The 18,986-nt window shown below is 38.5% G+C and overlaps 2 protein-coding genes across 2 annotated transcripts; both read left to right on the top strand.

Moving 5' to 3' along the window:
• The first annotated feature begins 747 nt into the window (after nucleotides 1–747).
• LOC118211262 (homeobox protein Hox-C11a-like) lies at nucleotides 748–3,904 on the top strand. The gene is given in 4 exon segments (XM_035388342.1): nucleotides 748–775; nucleotides 778–822; nucleotides 825–1,574; nucleotides 3,170–3,904. Coding segments are annotated over 4 exon segments (1,056 nt in total). The 3' UTR covers nucleotides 3,403–3,904.
• Nucleotides 3,905–13,860: 9,956 nt separating this feature from the next.
• On the top strand, nucleotides 13,861–18,493 carry LOC118211263 (homeobox protein Hox-C10-like). Its single transcript, XM_035388343.1, has 2 exons — nucleotides 13,861–14,803; nucleotides 17,508–18,493. Exons 1-2 carry the CDS (start codon nucleotides 14,053–14,055, stop codon nucleotides 17,783–17,785), a joined length of 1,029 nt encoding a protein of 342 aa, XP_035244234.1. The 5' UTR covers nucleotides 13,861–14,052; the 3' UTR covers nucleotides 17,786–18,493.
• Nucleotides 18,494–18,986: the final 493 nt, after the last annotated feature.

The following is an 18,986-nucleotide window of genomic DNA, read 5'->3' as shown; positions in this document are numbered from 1 at the left end:
AAATCTGTCTTTGGAAGGAACAATTTCCATTTTTAGTTTCTTTTAGGATGTTTGTTACGCAAACAAAACGAACCTTTCCCGGTTCAACACCTCAAATTGTCTGTATTTTATTTGTTTGCATCCACATAGATTATTTTGGATGTGACTTGAATGTATTGCATCGAAGCTTGGTGTTTCTTGGATATATCAGAGACTAACCTCGTCGGGATTATGTTCAGGTGCTGCACAGGACGACATTTATGACTCTTTCTTATACTCGTATACTGTGTCCGTGGACTTGTGCAAAGAAACCGAGTATTTTCAAGCGCATAACGTTCAACTACGTGAACATTGTTTCTGAAAGGGGTTTGTTGAAAGTGAATAAAGTGTGAAAGCAAATAATATTGCTTCTATTAGTCTTATATTTTTTATATTATATTGATAGTAGTCTCCTAGTACAACAACAACAACAAATAATAATAATAATAATAATAATAATAATAATAATAATAATAATAATAATAATAGTCTTACCTGTTAAAACGTATTAACTGCATTGTAATATTACGTGTATATTACACTCTTATTCTACTATTTCATTCAAACTATGCCTCTAGAGACTGCTAAGGGGAGTGCCATAAGTAAGCGGTCAGAAATCTGTTATTGATTTTCATAATGCTCTTGCGGTGTTCTGAACCAATCGTTTGAACCTCCTGGATCCTACCTAAGTGAACCACTCCTACGCATCTAAGTGCTTCAAATTGATATATGACAATATCTACTTTCGATCACGTGTCTAGGGGCGACTTAGACGGATAGCGCGTCATCTCGCCTTCCCAAATTTCTCCTTCTGCTGTTCGAAACCAAAACATCTATCAATAGTGTCGGGAACGGGAGAACGATGTTTAACTCGGTGAATCTGGGCAACTTCTGCTCACAGACGCGCAAAGACAGGACTTCAGAGTTTGCGGACAGAGCAGGCTGTGCCTCGAACCTCTACCTCCCAAGCTGCACTTATTACGTCCCCGAATTTTCAGCAGTCTCTTCGTTCCTTCCACAGGCCTCGTCTCGGCAAATCACCTATCCTTATTCCACAAATCTGTCTCAAGTGCAGCCGGTCCGGGAGGTTTCCTACGGCTTGGACCCGTCCAGTAAATGGCACCACAGAAACAATTACGCGTCCTGCTACTCAGGAGAGGACCTTGTGCATAGAGACTGCCTTCCGCCATCCACCATGACAGAAATGCTCATGAAAAACGACAGTGTCTACAGCCATCATCACCACCACCATCACCCCAGCTCCAACCATGCGTCTACGGGCTTTTACTCGGGCGTGGGGAAAAACAATGTCCTTCCACAAGGATTCGATCGCTTTTTCGAGAGCGCACATAGCGGCGCAGATGGCCAGCTAGAGACCTGTTTACAAAAGAGCGACTCGGGCAAGTTAGAATCCGAGTCCCAGCAACCGAGCGCGCTCCCCGGCACAGCAGACCCGGAAAAGGACCCAGAAGATGAGGAAGAAAACATCAATTCGGGCTCGTGTGCCTCTTCCTCGGGCGCTAAGGACGACAACACCAGCAAGAACAGCCACTCGAGTAGGTACCGAAGCTGTAAATGAAAAAGAAGGTTAAGGGACTAGCCCGGTGTTTTGTCGGTCAGATTTTATGTGGAGTTTTATAAGCATTCAAAGGATTTTATTATAACCTACAAAGCTCTTTCTTCCAACGGGAAGAATTTTTACGATGGGAAAGCGCTTTGAAAAAATGGGATGTTATACACAGACTGAGCTATCTCAGAGTCTGTGAAATTTTAAGAGCACGCTATTGTGACAAATGCTAACTTTGATCATGAACTTGCGTTGGGCAATTTAAAGGATTTTTTCTCTGTGCTACCGAAGTTAAAAGCCAATTGGGCAGAACACAGCTTTTGGCATCGTGCGAAATATCTTTTTAGCAGCCTGCATGCAACTAGTTAAGACATTACATTCTAGGTATGCGCCGCTTGCAGTCCTAACAGTGTAAAGCACGAAAATTCCACTGGTGTGTGGAAAATAATATGCATTGGCAATTGTCTACTCTTTCGTTCTTTCCCACTCCTTCGCTTTCAAAATTGGCATGCTCAGAAACGATTCAATGTGTTTGTTCAGTTATTAACTTAATATGACTGAGAAATGCATTTTTCTGAGCTGTGCAGTATCAAACGACCTAATCCGTCTATTACTCCTCGCCATTCAAGATGGCAGAATACTATGTTCTAAATTAGTATTGCTAATTAGTGTTAAATTAGGATTACTAACAGTTGACCATTAATAATCTCACTGGCAATACTGAGTGTTAAGTCTGTGTTAAGTTTATTTTCCCTGTTGATTGGAAAGTTGTCTCTTCGATTTGTCGAAATGCAGATACACAAAGGCCAAGTGACACTTGGCCATCTGTCCAACCATGTTTTGGTCGAGGTTATTTCTGTTCACCTATGTATTCATTTCATACTAAGATTACTCTGCTATTGTCTGTTAAACGAGCTTTTTGTTAATTGGTATAGGCAATAACGAATAATGTGAACACAGGTAGATTGTAATTTTATATGTCGACACAATTGTAGCCGACCGCATTAACACTTGAATCGTAACAAGAACGCATATATAATCAATAGCTTCGAGAGTGTAATGATAAAATATAGATTTTGGCCATTTCAGCCTAGTCTTGAGGAGCATAGTGTACATTAAGCCGAATAGCCTACAGTATGGCAGCGTGTTGCCCATTTTGTCTCTTTGTTTTTAAAGCGTGTAGCAGACAGAGTTAAACAGACTGATGCATAATTCTACTTTGGGAACACAGAGGTGCTCTGACGATCGATGAGCAAGAAAATCAGTTAAAATAGGCGGTGTAAAACTCAGTTTTAGCTCAAGTTTTATTTCAACCTATCTTCTAATGGCGAGGGAGCCATAACCGATCCTTACAAATTACGGATGCGGCGAAATAGAATTATGGGATTGCAGCGCAGACAAAGGCCGAAGGAGAAACACCAGCCACATACAATTGTTATTGAAATCAACACTGCAATCCGACTGTTCATATTCATACTTGCGCCTTAGTATTGAATAGGCTTCACAGATTTTGCGTTAGGTTTCACGGTGAACTCTGGTCCTAAACCGCCTTTGACCTTGCTTTTCCTGTTTAATTTCTTCAAGGTATCCCGCGCACAAGGAAGAAGAGATGTCCATACTCCAAGTTTCAGATCCGGGAGCTTGAGCGGGAATTCTTCTTTAATGTGTATATCAACAAAGAAAAACGGATGCAGCTTTCCAGAATGCTTAACCTGACCGACCGACAGGTCAAAATCTGGTTCCAGAACCGGAGAATGAAAGAAAAGAAATTAAGCCGAGATCGTTTGCAGTATTTCTCCGGCAACCCCTTATTGTGAACACGAAGCACTTAGATATGCTGCAAAATAATCATCAGTATTGAAATTGATATCAGAAGAGACTTCAGCAAAAAAGTGTTAGGTCCTGTTATGGAACGATCGGTCCGATCATCGATTTTTCAGTTAATTTTTGTGATCATATCAATTGTGCCCACTATCAAAACCAGCAAAGGATGACAGACTTTGAATATACCTTTTGAATATTATACGAAAGGTTAATATGGATGCATTTTACAGTCTAGATAGGTTTTTTTCAATTATTCGATTTGTTTGTGAATATGTGAAATATACAGTTAGCCTTGCTATGTGCGATTCTAATAATGTTACCGACCTCTGTAATGTTTATTGTTCCGTTTTGTCGCGCGTTTTGCAATCATTGTTTGTTAATACTGAAATGTTCCCTTATCACAGTTCTCAGGCACTATATTTTATGATCGTTTTTCCAGTTCTGTTGTGTTATTTTCTTATTTTCTGCATGACATAAATATGAATTTAACTGAAGATTGTCCAGTGGGTTCAGTCGTTTTCTGCAGCAAGAACCGTGACGTGTGCAGTCTGCATCAAAATTATCCTCGAGGAGACTATGCAATATTGCATTTTAACTGTATATATAGATTTTAATTCTTCTTTCCCAGATGTTATTGCACACACTATAAGGACTAAACCCTCTAGAGCGTTAAGGTTTATCCTTTAACTTATTTGTTTTATGCTTGCTTTTGAAAAAGGAGATGACATATAAGTACGTAGATTGAAATGGAAAAATAGAGCAAACAGAAAACCTTTGACCTTTAAACTAAATACAAATTATTATTATTATTATTATTATTATTATTATTATTATTATTATAGCCTAATAATAATCGTCCTCGAAAGTCATAATTAGAAGGATGAGCAATTTTCTGTTAATAGGTCGGAAAATATGGAGAAAAAACATCGTTCATACATCAGACTCCAGCAATGTATACTCCGTAAAATGTTCAGTGTTAAATCAGCTCTTACAGAGTAGGTCATATAATTCCTATTGGACTCAAATGCACTCTGCTAGAGTTGAATTAACTCCGGACATTTTACTGTGTGTTGGCGGGTGTGTGTTTTAAGTTTAAGTCCACATAAGCCCTTGTGAATTGTTTGTTTATCTCCTTATTTCACCCACAGAAAGTGAACAGTAGTTTGGGGAGGGTGAAGGGGCATAGTAAGGCCAGAATTCTCCCGTGACCACACGAACTTGTTGGTGTAATAAATTTAACGTACATATTGCAATATTGTGGCAGTCTTAGTTGATACAGTTCTTTTGAAAACATAGAATCGTACAAAACCAACAAACCGAACTTTTGGATTCCAGCCTGTCCAGCTGAGATTTCATTGGCAAATAGATTAGGAAAATGTGACAGTTCAAATACAAAAAACATACATTCTTTTTCTCTCTCTCTCTCTCTCTCTCTCTCTCTCTCACACACACACACACACCCATTCACATACACACACACAAGGTGGTGTGAAACCGCCATTAAATGACCTATCTACCATAAATCAATGACTACATTTATAATTGTTGACTGTTGATTTACTTATTAGTGCTTGTACCTAAATGTTAACCAATCTAATTGTACTACATTTATCATTGCATATTAATGGATAGCTGATATGCCTTTTCTTTCAGTTTTAAAATTGAAACAGCCCTCTTCATTTCTACCAGCAGTCTAAAAATAATTAGGAGAGGTGTATTGGTGAATTGGTTTCTGGGCTGGTGTGACGTGTAAGGGAAAACACATTTTTTGAGGCACAGTGTGCGCACCCGGGCGACATTACATGTGTATTGGAGGCGGTGAGTCTTCATCAGATGTTTCCTAATGCATTTTTATACTTAATGAAACAGCATTTATAACATCGGGAAGAAAAAAACGCGATAGCCCCGTTTAGTGCTTGCTAAACGAGTTAGCCACTGGTCATCTGACAACTCGTCCAGTCTAGACACAGTCATAAAGACAGGGGCACTAAATAGTTATTTTTTCCTCTTAATTGCACCGTCTGTTCGGCGGAGTGGCGGTCGCTTCCGTGGTGTGCAGCAAACAAGTAAATCTGGCTGTGCTTACAAACTAAATAATCCGGTTCTCCCGGAGACAGAGACACGTGGTTCTCCCGGTCCACCGCTGTTTTTTACAGAGGCCTTGTCTGTATGAATGGCCACCGCAACACAGAACATGGACGTCGAGTTCAAAGCGCCCACGTGAACACGGATTCATTGGCACTGCCCATAAAACTCAAGTTTATCGACCACGTGGGGCTTCACTGTGAGCCTATGGCCTAAAGAGTTGCACAGTTAAATTGAAGGCAGCGGGTGCATCATAATGTTATATAATTCACTCTTGTAATCTAAAAAGCTCTAATTTTTAAACTGGCTATTCCGAATGAAAAATAAGTATGTGTGTGTGTGTGTGCGCGCACGCATGTGTGTATGTATACATGTATGTTTGCATGCATGCATTGTATTTATTTATGTATTTATTTGTGTATGCATAGGTGGAGTTGGTGTGTGTGTGTGTGTGTGTGTGCGTGCGTGCGTGCGTGTACTTTGAACTCTCATAAAGCCATGGTAACCGCATTTAACCCCTGTAGTAAAGCGGGATCAATGTGAAGCTTTTCCCCCGGAAAAGTGACGAGCCAACCTAAAGCACAGTACCTACGGAGATTAATAATCGTGAAATTAAAAAAAGGTTCAGAGATTCCAGTTCCAACTCTTAAAAAACACACACGCTTGTGTGGACTTATGTCGTTTTAATCTTACTCAAGAGTCTGAGCAAATACAGAATACGTTGTCATTACTTATTTCTATTTTAAATGTTTTTTCATTTGATTCCTTTCATCAGATGAGTTCTGTAGTTCACACTCACTTGTATTCAACAGATATTACCAGTATTCAGCTGAGCAAGGAAAGTTGCAAGTGATCATATCTACTGTGTTTAGTTTTTTTTATTGTATCCGTGGGTGAACGTTTTATATTTCACGAAGAAGACGTTTTGTTAATATTAATATTGATGTTAATATTAATGTTCATTTTAATATTGTCCAAGGTGACATGGCTGCGCATTCCATCTTCTGGAGGTTATTCGAGGAGTAACAGCTGCTGGCTGCACCACGTTATTGGAGAACATCATGCATACTTTAATACTTGTCGTAGATTTAAACATTCTTAAGCATATGTGCTGTTATTCTTCTTTGCTCTTAATATAATTTGCAGCTACTGTCGTTGTAGTAATATGGGTTTCCCACAAGCAAGTTCATTTTTGTTCCAAAGTGTAGGCAAGCTCAAATCATCTTACCGTGTAGACACAGAAACTCTCACAAATATCTTTCACTGTTAATTCATCCCGGTGAGCATTTTTCGATTTTATCTGCATTGGTTTGCTTGTGGACCTAGCATTGTGTAAGTAAATCTATTATTCTTTGTATTCTTATTTGATCTGCACACTGACAAATTCTTAATTTTCCAGAAATTATTTCAGTTTTTCATTAGTTCTTTATTTCTTATCTGGAGAATAACCGAAGGCAGGCATCGTGTACAAAGCAAACAAGACTGCAGATCATAAAATGAATTTAAAACCTAGCGAAACATTTATGAACCTCATGCTGTCCCCGAATTGGCGTGTTTTGTGTGTTGGATTATTTTATTATTCAGTAAAGGTATTGTTATTGCTTTCAAAGTTGATGTCAGAGTTAAATGCTCGTTTGCTGATTCACGAATTTAGAAAAATAAAAATTCCCCAAACTTGTTTGAATATATAGCTACTGTCGAAAACTAACTATTTTGCCACGCATTGGCGTACCTGATTGCACACATTAGCATGAATTCTCTAAACAGGCATGTGCAGAATACAAATAAAAAAGGATCAGCCGCGATTTTTATTTTAAAGCCCCTTACTTAAACAATACACCGAAGATAAAGCAGAGGAGCACGAAAACGAAAACCTTCCATTCACTTCTGTCGTTTCGCTTAATGTGCAATTGGATATTGGTCGTCTGCCTTTTACTCAAGCCCTGCAGCTCATGATAGATAGACGAAGGGGGTGCAGACTGTGTGGGTGGGAGTACACAGCCAAAGATCAAGGCCAATGGGCTTTGCATGTCACACCCGCCGGAGACCTTGGCCCTGGGCTGAAGATTCACGTGATGCGTCCTCTGGCAACGTTGCTAAGCTTAGTTTTGTCTCCACCCCCGCCTCATCAGAATCCCCGCCACGGAATGGCCGCAGTGATGCTTGGAGTTGCCTTTTAGTGTCTAATGGCACGCAAGCAACGTTAACCCGAAACACGTTATTGACGTAATCGATATATTTTGGAAACTGGACCAGGGGCTAGCTTTGAGAGCGGCACAATTGCGCGAATGATAATTCTGGCCACCTGCTGTTGGACTTGAAAAGAGATCCCGCATTTCCAAGTTTGTTGTGCTATTTCTGGAAGTTCTTGTTTTTTTGTATCGGGATAGCGATTCCTCTAGACAGTGGAGACGAGGCAAAGAGGACTCCGATCAAGCTTAATGGATAAGGAGCTACCGAAACTACAACTGCAGACTGAATTCCGGGTAATTGAAGGCCAAGTTGTGGCAGAACGGAACAACTTTTCTGGATTTTGTATCGTAACCTACTTTTCTTTCCGGAATGATTAATGTTGTAAAACATTTACAATGCGTTATGTATTGTGCACGCTACCGCAGTAAGCGGTAGGAGCTGGAATAATATGTGTTATTGACTTGTTTCCATTAATCGATGACGCCGGCTAAAATATCCAGGTGCAACGCTGCAAGTCGGGAAGAGGAAGATTAGTCAAAAAGTTTTGAATTCGCTCATTTTCAATTCGAAAGCGTTAATTGCAGATGTAGCCGATGAAAAAAGCCTTTAACGTATAATGTATTGTGCTATGAACCTGTGGCCTGCGCTGTACAAATTTAATTAAAAGCTATTTACAAGTTTATTATTATTTTTACAATAAGATGTATTGTACTCAAATAAATCACGTGTGTCTAATACAAAGAATGCAATTCTAATTCGGTTAGGCCTAATACGCATTTTGAACTCTGTACGTTATGCTGTGAAATGTGCTGTAGGCTACTATGAAATTTATGAAAGAACGTTTATACAATATTCGTATAAGGGATGCATTATAAATTACGACATGCATTTTGTTCAATTCCACGACTAGTCAGTTGCTGGTTCACGAACCCATGTTCTAAATTTCATCCATTCCAGAGACAAAGTTTATTTCTGCCATAACACTGTTTGGTTTCTGTACACTACAATGTATTTGAAGATGCACTGTTTTACAGTCTCCTGTCTTCATTTTTATTCAAAATGTATTTCATTATATTGAGTTATAGCTGTGCTATCGTGGATTATTGTAGCATGTTGTTCCCTGATGTCATCACATACAAACTCATATATTATATGAGTAAAAACGACAGCAGTTCTAGCCATCTTAAGGCCTACTACTGGCAACAGATATGCAGGCTTCTTTTCTATTATCATAAACTGCACAGTTTTTGCATTTTGTTTTTCATTTTCTTCAAGCCCCGTCTCGTAAAGTTTCACGTTCTCTTTTGTGTTTTTATCAATATGTTGAGGTCGGGTGGAATTTCAATTGACCCCGAAAAAAGATATTTTCTTGAAGCTCTTCCCACTAAAATGACAGATATCATGATATTCGCACAAACAGTAAACACAACCTCAGAACACGGTATATGTGTTTTAATTCATCGATGCGTTCGGTGCCAAAATACAGTGACAGAATCGTTTATTGTTTTTTCTTTTCACTGCCATACCTCAGTTCAAGTATGAGTGTAATATAATTTTAAGACTCGAGAGGAAATAATAAAATATTTTGATGACATATTGTTCTATTATTTTCTATTTGAGACATGATGTCTACAGCGAAGCATGTTTCATATTTTATTTATATTAATTTAAACATGTATCTGTCGCCTTACTTTCGTAATTTATTTATATATATATAATTTATATATTATATATTATATATATATGTATATATATTTATATATATGTATGTATACATATATATGCATATATATATGTGTGTGTGTGTGTGTGTGTGTGTGTGTGTTTTCAAATATATATCGGTTCGCAAAGGAGAAGGTTAAGAAAAAGAATTGGGTTCAAGGTTGAATATGTATCCTGGTTATGGAGTCCTGTTCGTCATAAAAGCCAAGCACAAACGTGATTTTTATGTAGATTTCTGTGCACGTGCTCCTTGTAGTAGCAGTAGGTGAATACAGCTATTAGCAGCATGAATACCTGTTTTGTATGCAATAAAAGGAACCCTGCAGAAAACAAATTATGTGATGGATTTTTCTGCAGTTTCACTCTCGGCATTCCCGCTCCATCCATCTTTATTTTTTCTTTCTGCGTTTGTGCGTGCATGTGCGCGTGCGCGCATTGGGACTCGTGCGTTCACAAGAGTTGCCAAGTACTTCTTATATCTACGCTATTCTTAATTCTTTATCACACAGCCGTTATTGCTCATTCTGGAAAAGAAAACATTTTAAAGATAAAATCTTGCATTGTGACATCTGTACTTGGTATCCAAATATATCAGGTTTTCTCATTTTAATTTATTTTTCAGAGGTGTCCCTCCCTGTTTCTCTCTTTCTCTCTCTGTCCCTATTTCTCTTTCTTTTACACACACACACACACGCAGGCGGCATTGTGGTAAACTTCAGAGACGTAATCTATAACATTGCTACATAAAATTCATGAAAGTAGGCTAATGAAAATATAACACTGCCTAACCTTAAATGATTCATAATGGAAGGGTGAAACCAGTTACACAATGTTACGTAGCCTACGTAGTTCGTCTTAAGCGTAGCCTATACGTAGCAGCTTATAGTACTCAGGTTTCAAGTAGACAATGTAAAACCTGTACAGAATGTTATTCGTTTTCTCTGTGCAGTCTGTGTCGGATACCGTTGGTAGGCTCAGTGGTCCACCAATGATTCTCTCTATCTCTCTCTTTCTCTCTCTCACACACACACACACACACACACACACACTTTCACGTATAATACATATGGGGTTTTCATAATAGATGTCGTAAGTACTTAAAACTTTTACTTACCTGCTATAATTTTGAACAGTACACTTAAATAAAAGATTTTGGACATGCAAACTCACATTTTCCGAGTCAACTCTTACTGACCGTAATCCGTAGTTTAGGTTTCACCTAGTCTTACTTCTTATTTAATAAAAATAAAGACTGAGTTATGTATCCCGCTCTCCTCGTTCCAAATCCATATATATCATTAAATGTAACCTAGACTTTGCTTCATCATCATCATCATCATCATCATCATCAACGACAACAACAACAACAACCTTTATTTCACAAGGAAGTTACATTGAGATTAAATCATATTTTACAAATGCTTACACTAACAATATAAATGGAAATTCTATGTCACTACAGTTTAATTTAAATATTGTTGTGCTTCTTCTGTATAATAACTCATTTAAAAACAAAGACGTCTATTTATAAAACACTGCCGATACTCTCTCTCTCTATCTCTATGTATATATGTGTGTGTGTGTATTATATATATATGTGTGTATGTGTGTGTGTGTGTGTGTGTGTGTGTGTGTGTGTGCGCGTGTACATATATATATATATATATTCTTGTCTCAGGGTTGGTGTGAAAAAATGATCGCACAAAGAACAGACTGCATAGATAACAATAAAAAATACAGCACCCTAATTAAAGTGCCCTATTTATGGAGGCGTAATCACGTTCTGCATTCTTGTTTAATAATTTAAGTGGTCTGTGATAGACATCTGAACTAGCCAATCAAAGGGGCAAGTGAGAAGAACTCCAGTTGATCTGACGTAGTGATGTTTTGGGGTCATTATCAGTGACCTCTCTGTTGGCGCATTTAAAGTGGGCCAACATTTCCATGGTCACTGACACTTTTAAGACCAAGTGTCACCAGCTAAGCAGCATGGAGAGAGGGCGAGTATGATCAGAGTACATACTGTTCCTTGAATAAATTCATTGAAAACTTGAGTTTACTTCTTTGTGTGTGTGTGTGTGCCAAATGGCCCCTTTAGCAAGATTTTTCCTGACAATGTCCTCATAATTTACTGTAAATCTATGCTTAATTGCCAATGATTTTGATAAAATATAAATATAGTCCAGACCCAAATCAATACTCTCATGTAAATAGCATAAAGTAGTTTGCTTATATCATTTACTCTTCCACAAGTTTTGTTTGAACTGGACCAGAACTTTAATTTGAAAAGATTTTTTTTTTGTCTTCAATAATGGAAATGTAATCTGTTTTGATTAATCTGTGTTTGTAACCACTGGCGAATTCATGTTGTCATCTCGTAGTCAGTTAATTCTAAAAACTTTAAACGAAGAAAACAAAGAAACAAACAAAATTCAGTTTAGCAAGAACAAAAAAGAAAAAAAAATCAGAACCACGTTGCATTCAAAAATCCTGAAAATGTATCAAATGAAAAATAAATTTAGGGGCGTGCACATTGTGTCAGATCCCCTATGCAATTTCTTTTTCCGGTTGTGTGGTGTAAGTGCGGTTTACAACTCTCAAAAAACACGTCCAAGGTTATATTTTTTAATTTATGTATTTTATATGTGTGTGCGTGTGTTTGTGTGTGTCTGTTTTAAGTAGTTAAATTACATTTCCCCTGAAAAAACAATAAAGAACATGAGTAGGAATCTAAACTCCTTACTGGTGTCATGGTTTTGGTCAGTCCATCAAAGCAACAACGGCTGTATGTATCGAAATAATGTTGAGGAAGTAACATTCATTTTTAAATCCTTTATCCAATCCACTGCATTTAGATTTTCATTGTAAAACATTACATTGGGTCCCAGCAAAATTAGCTACAAATCTTCAAATTGTCAAAAAGAACAGTTATAGATGGTCTAATTTTTGTAATCTAATTTTTAAGAAACAAAACTAACGAAGACACGTACAGAACAAAAAACGGATAACAGTTTATGCCAGCACAATAACACCAAATGAATGACAATTAAGGTTTAATATCCAGAATATGTGTATAAAAGATCGGTCAAATGGAAATTGTCATATCAACGCGTTTTGATGGTTTAAATTAAATTATTATTTCATATTTAAATTGAAACTTTGAATTGTGTTACTCTCACATAAATAAAATGTTGTGTGTGTGTGTGTGTGTGTGTGTGTGTGTGTGTGTGGTGAGAAAGCGAGAGAGAGAGAGAGGCGGCAAAGGATCATACCCCAATGTGCTTCACTCAAATAATCCATGTGCTTTCGTTTTTGTTCGAACTTAAACGTGTTATTGTGTTTTATTGTAATGCTCACGTGTTTCAGCCCACAGCGATGATACCGCGACTAACTTGTCACCTTGGATCCAGATTTTGAACTCAGTTAAGTGCAAATCAGTTCAAGCAAACATATTTCTCCCACGGCACAGGCTAAGACTGCCTTCTTTAACTCCTTCTTGTGCCGGCAAAGACGCACTGCTTTAAATGCATGAATGTTCGGCAATGCCACGTTGGTTGAGTTAGCCTTTTTTCATAACATTCACAGTGTATTTGCCAGTCTACTTTCGCAGTTTAACTACTCGTTGTTAAACTGCAAAAGGGATAAAAAGTACTCACTTTGTATTGACGCAACGCTGAACACACTGCTACGTGTGACGCAAGGGCTAGGATTCAATATAATTACAGTAATAATTAGACTGTACTAAGACACTAAGAATTACTGCAATAATGTAGACTGTACTAAGGCGTATATTGTAACTGTTGCAACCTCAATTGCATTAGTTACTGCTGTTACTGCTACAAACCCCATAACCATTATCTCCTCAAGTAGTGGACTAATGATAATAGTAATAATAGCAACAACAACAACAACATTATTATTATTATTATTATTATTATTCACAATAATCGGATTATTATTCATTTTAAAGGCTGGTGTAACTAGTGTTTACACAGATATGGTTTACACAGACAGGTTTTCGTCGTCATATATACATTTTCTTTTTTAAATTACCCTGTACTATATAAGTATACGTACCATGTTAAGCGTCCCATAAGAAATATGAAGAAAAGTGCGGTTCGACTGTCCACTTTTAGAATTTAGGTTAAAGGAAATAATTAGTTGTAAAAATTGAAACCTGTTGGTGGTGGATATTTTGTATTTAAATTGTTGTTCAAGTTCCTCTGTTTTATGTCGTGGAATTGATGTTGTTTTTTCTTGTTGTCTGTTTTAATTTACGTTCCTCTGGCTGCTAGACCCATCTTAACGGCCTGCTTGTTCGGGTGGTGTCGAGTGGCTTTCTTTGTCTTGGTTGAGTGTATTTACATATTTCCACTGGCTAGATGGCGCCCTTGCTCCACGCGAAGTATCACCGACTCTCCAACTTGACCCCGGTGACGTCAGCTCAGTCTGGAACACCAAGGCCACTTTCAAAACCCCATTGGTCTGATAATCACGTGACATTGTGTCGTGAATCCATAATTATATTGCTGATTTTTTTTTTAAACCCGCGCCCCTCCCCAAAAATATGTCAGCTTCCTACTACGGTATTCCTGTTGGAAAAACCTGGACTGCTGAATCAAAACAATAAAAATACCAGTAAAATGACATGTCCCCGCAATGTGGCTGCGGGCTCCTTCCTCATGGATCCGTTGGTGGGAGGATCCTCGGCGTACAGAGGTGAAGGATATTCCCCCGGCCCTGGAATGTATATGCAAACGGGTCCAGAGTATGACTGTTCGGTGATGAGAAATTATGGAATTTTGCCTTCACATCTATCCAAAAGGGACGAACCGTCGTCTCCCAGCACAGGTTTGCCTCGCGGCGCCAGCCATCAACAATCTTACCTGTCGCAGCTGGACACTTGGGCAGAGAACCCAAAAAGTGCTTGTAGGATCGACCAGCCTGTTGCCCGACCCCTGTCCGCCTGCTCTTTTTCAGTGGACAATGTCAAAGAGGAGACAATTTGTTGCCTCTACCCGGCTGATACAAACAGTGGTAAGGACACTACCGAGCCTCTTGCAGCCTACAACCGAATAGCTAACCGCGACCAGACCGACCGAGCCCCTACATCTGCGCCAAACTACTTCACTGTGCACCCGGAGTATCCGGGTGACAGGGCGCGAGAAAGAAATGGGTTTGGGCCAGGTTTTGCCTCCTTGACCAGTATGACTCCTCCTGGTGAGACACCCCTTCAGGAATCACTCACGGACATCAGCAAACCTGATCAAGACCCGGTTGCTGAAGAAATCAAGAACGAGGATCACAGCACAGCTAAGACACGGCCGGAGAAGAAGGATATTATCTCCAAAGTGGACATTAGTGCAGGCAGTTCGGACAGCGAACTGCTGAAAGGTAAACAAAACCACACACAACCCACACACACACACATCCGCGCGCGCCCACACACACACACACACACACACACACACATACACGCACGCACGCACACTCACACACACACAAAAGCTATGAGCGTACATTTTTACATAGGTAAAGTGGCTGTGAAATAGAATTACAAGTAAGTCGTGTTTTTGTTTTGTTTGTTGTATTACAGTTATGAAACTAACGGATAAATTCCTATCTAAGGTAAAGTGAAAATTGAGATGAAAGGCTTCATTCAGTTAGTTTCTCAAAAATTAAACTGCGACCCAAGTAATTACAATCACGACCGAGGGGCAGCAGGTACACCTTTTTAACGAAACCCTGAGTAAGGCTGCATAAAAGGACACTTCCATGAATTTATTATTGGCTATAATTGGAATTATCGAATTATCTTGAACGCTGTCGCGGAAAGGACCAAAGTCTTCAAATTCTCATTCAATTAAAATTATTTTGGTTATGCAACCCCACGTTGATGCCGCAATAATGCGCCTGTTTCCAACCCTAAACTATTATTTCCGCCCTTCATTACTTAGTTTAAAATAAAATGTAAAAAAAACCGTTAACAATACATAAAACTAGTCTGTTTTTTATTTATCTTGAGCATTCAATCTTTTCTGTTTATTTATATGATTGAATATTCAACATGTAGGTATTATGGAATTATTGGATCCATCATATCAGTCTGTTACTTGTTCTGAAACATTTAGAATTGTGTTTCAAATATTTCTGTTCGTATTCTGGAAATTACTCTCTTATCTGAGCTGTACCTTTTGGCTTTTATTATTATTATTATTATTATTATTATTATTATTATTATTATTATTAGTAGTATTATTATTATCCTACGGCTAGAATGGTGATACTGATAGAGTTAGTAGTGATAGCAATAGTAGCTAATGGAATTTAGTTATTATTAGTATTATTATTAGTAGTAGTAGTAGTAGTAGTAGTAGGTGTAGTAGTAGTATTAATTTATGATAAACCTAATAGGTGCCCCCAAATGAAAAAACAAATTGTTAAGATTTTAACTGAAATATCTGTCACACAAACTGGCATATATCATCACCAATACTAACATGAACGAGAGGAGAAACAGTTTGAAACCTGAATGTGGTATGATCTTGAAGATATGGAGACGTGTCTGTGACTGACATGTGAGGCAAAACACGAAATTGGATCTTTCTGTTCTAGCCCCTTGTTTTTTGTGCTTTACAGACAAATACATGTTTCAGACAAATACATGTGCATGTACAGAAACGTGAGAAATCGTGGGTACATTAAGCATACAATATGGAGACTAGTTATTTAAACTCATCTCCCTACCGTCAGTTATTTGAGCCATAATCCAATATTATGTAAATAAAATATGATGTTTATATTGTTGTATTAAAAATTAAAATGTATTATTCTCACAACTGCAATTATGAAAACATATCGGGTATATATTCAATATTTTGGCAGCATAGCCTAACAGAAGAGTGCTTGAGACAAAGCCAGACAGTGTGTACAATGGGTACAGTGGTGATGACTTCTATGGTATCAATACCTTCTGTTACCGGATGTATCGTCTTATACATTTATTGATATAATGTGAATCATGATAGAATTATAGTAGCAGCCGTCAAATGAGGACGAGAACGCACCACACCTAATATTATATTTTTATATTTGTTTGTGTTTTTTTGTTTGTTTGGTTTTTTTTTTGTATTAGTCTAGCAAACCCAAACACAAATTGTTTAATTAAGAGGTCTATTCTTTAATGAAGTATATGACACACACACACACACACACACACACACACACATACAGAAAGATGAATTAATCGCGCTGGCACGCGCACACACTGCACACTACACAGGCGCGTGCAGATCAGAGAAGAGGGAGTGTAGAAACAGGAATACCAGCTTTAAGATCTCCGCAATGAAAATAATTTTCTGGTGCGTCGCGGAAACGGTACAGCGCGTTTTATGGTTTGACCCTGCTGCGCCGTGTAATCTAGAAGGAAGCCAATAACATTTGAATGGAAGCCTCTCTTGGGCTCTTTTATGATTTGCGCCATGCTCAACATATCCCTTTAACGAGGACTACTTCCATATTAATAGAAACTTTATGTGCTGCTCATATTCATTGCATGGGTGTGTATGTGATGAGTCGTCCAAATACGATGTGGGGAATACTGCGGCAAACAATAACTAACGAGTCAACAAGCAATAACCAGCAGTCCTTTATTTGATTTCAACTGGTAGGTAGTTCGGTTTAATTTCAGTTAATTGACAGGCCCCACCTCACTTACAGTGCCAAGCTGGTGGAAATAAGAAGTTGAATTCATACCATAGGCCATTTTGCACATTAATTACACAATGCTTTGTTACTTCGTTCTCCCTTAACAAATCCCTAGTGTCACGAAATTATCTTAGATTCATAGCAACCAAAAATGAACCTCAAAGCAAAAACAACAAGGAAGCAAAGAAGCTATTTAAACCAATTCACTGACGTCATTTGTAAGTAACCAGTATTAATCAAATGCGGTAGATCCATCCAACAACAATGTACCTCTTTCTTTGAATGCACTGTAGTGTGCTGCACCATTTCACTAAATAAACCACATTGCTCGTTAGCTCAGAATACTTACGCTTATCAATATTCACGCATTCTTTTTATTGGTTATTTACAGAGCCCTCGAACGTGGATAAAGCAACAGGAAGTTGGCTAACGGCAAAAAGTGGACGAAAGAAGAGATGCCCATACACAAAGCATCAGACTCTCGAACTGGAAAAAGAGTTCTTGTTTAATATGTATTTAACTCGCGAGCGCCGCCTGGAGATCAGCAAGAGCATCAACCTCTCGGATAGACAGGTTAAGATCTGGTTTCAAAACCGGAGGATGAAGTTGAAGAAACTCAATAGAGAGAGCCGCGTGCAAGAGCTCACTTCGGGCTATGAGTACACCTGAAACACCTAAGCCTCTCTCCGTCTCTCACACACGTGCACACGCGCGCACGCACACATGTAGCCTACTGATTTACATGTACATATAAGCGCATGCACAGAGCACACTTACACGAACTCATTCCAACGCACGTATAAACAAATGTATGCACAAATAGGCTACATTCATACAGCGCACACTTTCGTTCAGGCTCACACACTAAGAATCATTATTACAACGTAACACGCACGTTCGCACAATCTAGCCCAAGCATACACCCACAAAAGCCCAAGATGAAGCCAACAACCTTGAGCAATAAGAGGCTATGCAACTGCTCTTCCGTCGGCATTTGCAAGAAAATCCTCTTTTTGTCCGAATCTATCTTGAAACAATGGCCACAAATGGCGCATACTTCCTAAATAAAATATTATGTGATTCATATTGTTTGTTCTCCTCGTTGGCAAAGTGATATTTGTTTCAAGTGGTTACCACTGAGCTGATGGTTAAGGAAAAAAGAAAACATGTCCTGGCGTTATTTTATCTGTTCTAGAGTATCATTTGATGCATATATATATAGGCTATAAATATTGTATGTAACTGTTTATTTTATGTGTAAAACTTGCTGTACTGTGGGAATATATGGCGTGCATGTAGTGTACTTCTTATATTGCAGATATATTGGACATTTACACAATGAGGCCCGTTAGAAAAAAATAAAGCGGGTTTTTGAAAGTTGTTTCCCCCCTCTCTTCTTCCCCTGCGTGCCCTTTATGGCTTTCTTAGAGGAAAGAGCGAAGGGATGAGGGGTCGCGGCAGTTTTAATGTAAGTGGAAGACCATAACCGTTGATTTAAATATTAGCCAGGTGACCACAATAAGTCAAGGTCATAAAACAGTAATGTCAGGACGGTCCTAGCACGGCACTGGAGGTGGATTTTATGATCTGCAAATATAATGTGCTGCAGTGGTAAATGTGCATTTAAAGGTGAGGAGGAGGAGGGCTAATCCACACGGCTGCGGCTGCAATGTGCCGGATTCACGACTCTTCTCGGTCATTCTTCCCGGAAAAAAAAGCAGCGGCATTCTGTTTAGGATAGCGGAACACTAGCCAGCCACGGATTAATATTGAGTGGATTTATATCAAACCGCGAATCAAGGCAAGAAAAAACGGAACGTGGATACCGGCGCCCAAGGTAAGACTAAACGTTGGTAATACTTCTCTTATT

Source organism: Anguilla anguilla, chromosome 13, assembly GCF_013347855.1.
Source record: "Anguilla anguilla isolate fAngAng1 chromosome 13, fAngAng1.pri, whole genome shotgun sequence".
Lineage (NCBI taxonomy): Eukaryota > Metazoa > Chordata > Actinopteri > Anguilliformes > Anguillidae > Anguilla > Anguilla anguilla.
The sequence above is the reverse complement of the archived record's forward strand: the minus strand, read 5'-3'. Positions and strand labels throughout refer to the sequence as shown.

Bases quoted from the DNA above. Each gene is read 5' to 3' on its own strand.
- LOC118211263 (XM_035388343.1), top strand. From the start codon at position 14,053: ATGACATGTCCCCGCAATGTGGCTGCGGGCTCCTTCCTCATGGATCCG. The intron at 14,804-17,507 runs GTAAACAAAACC...GGTTATTTACAG, and splicing joins GGACAGCGAACTGCTGAAAG to AGCCCTCGAACGTGGATAAA.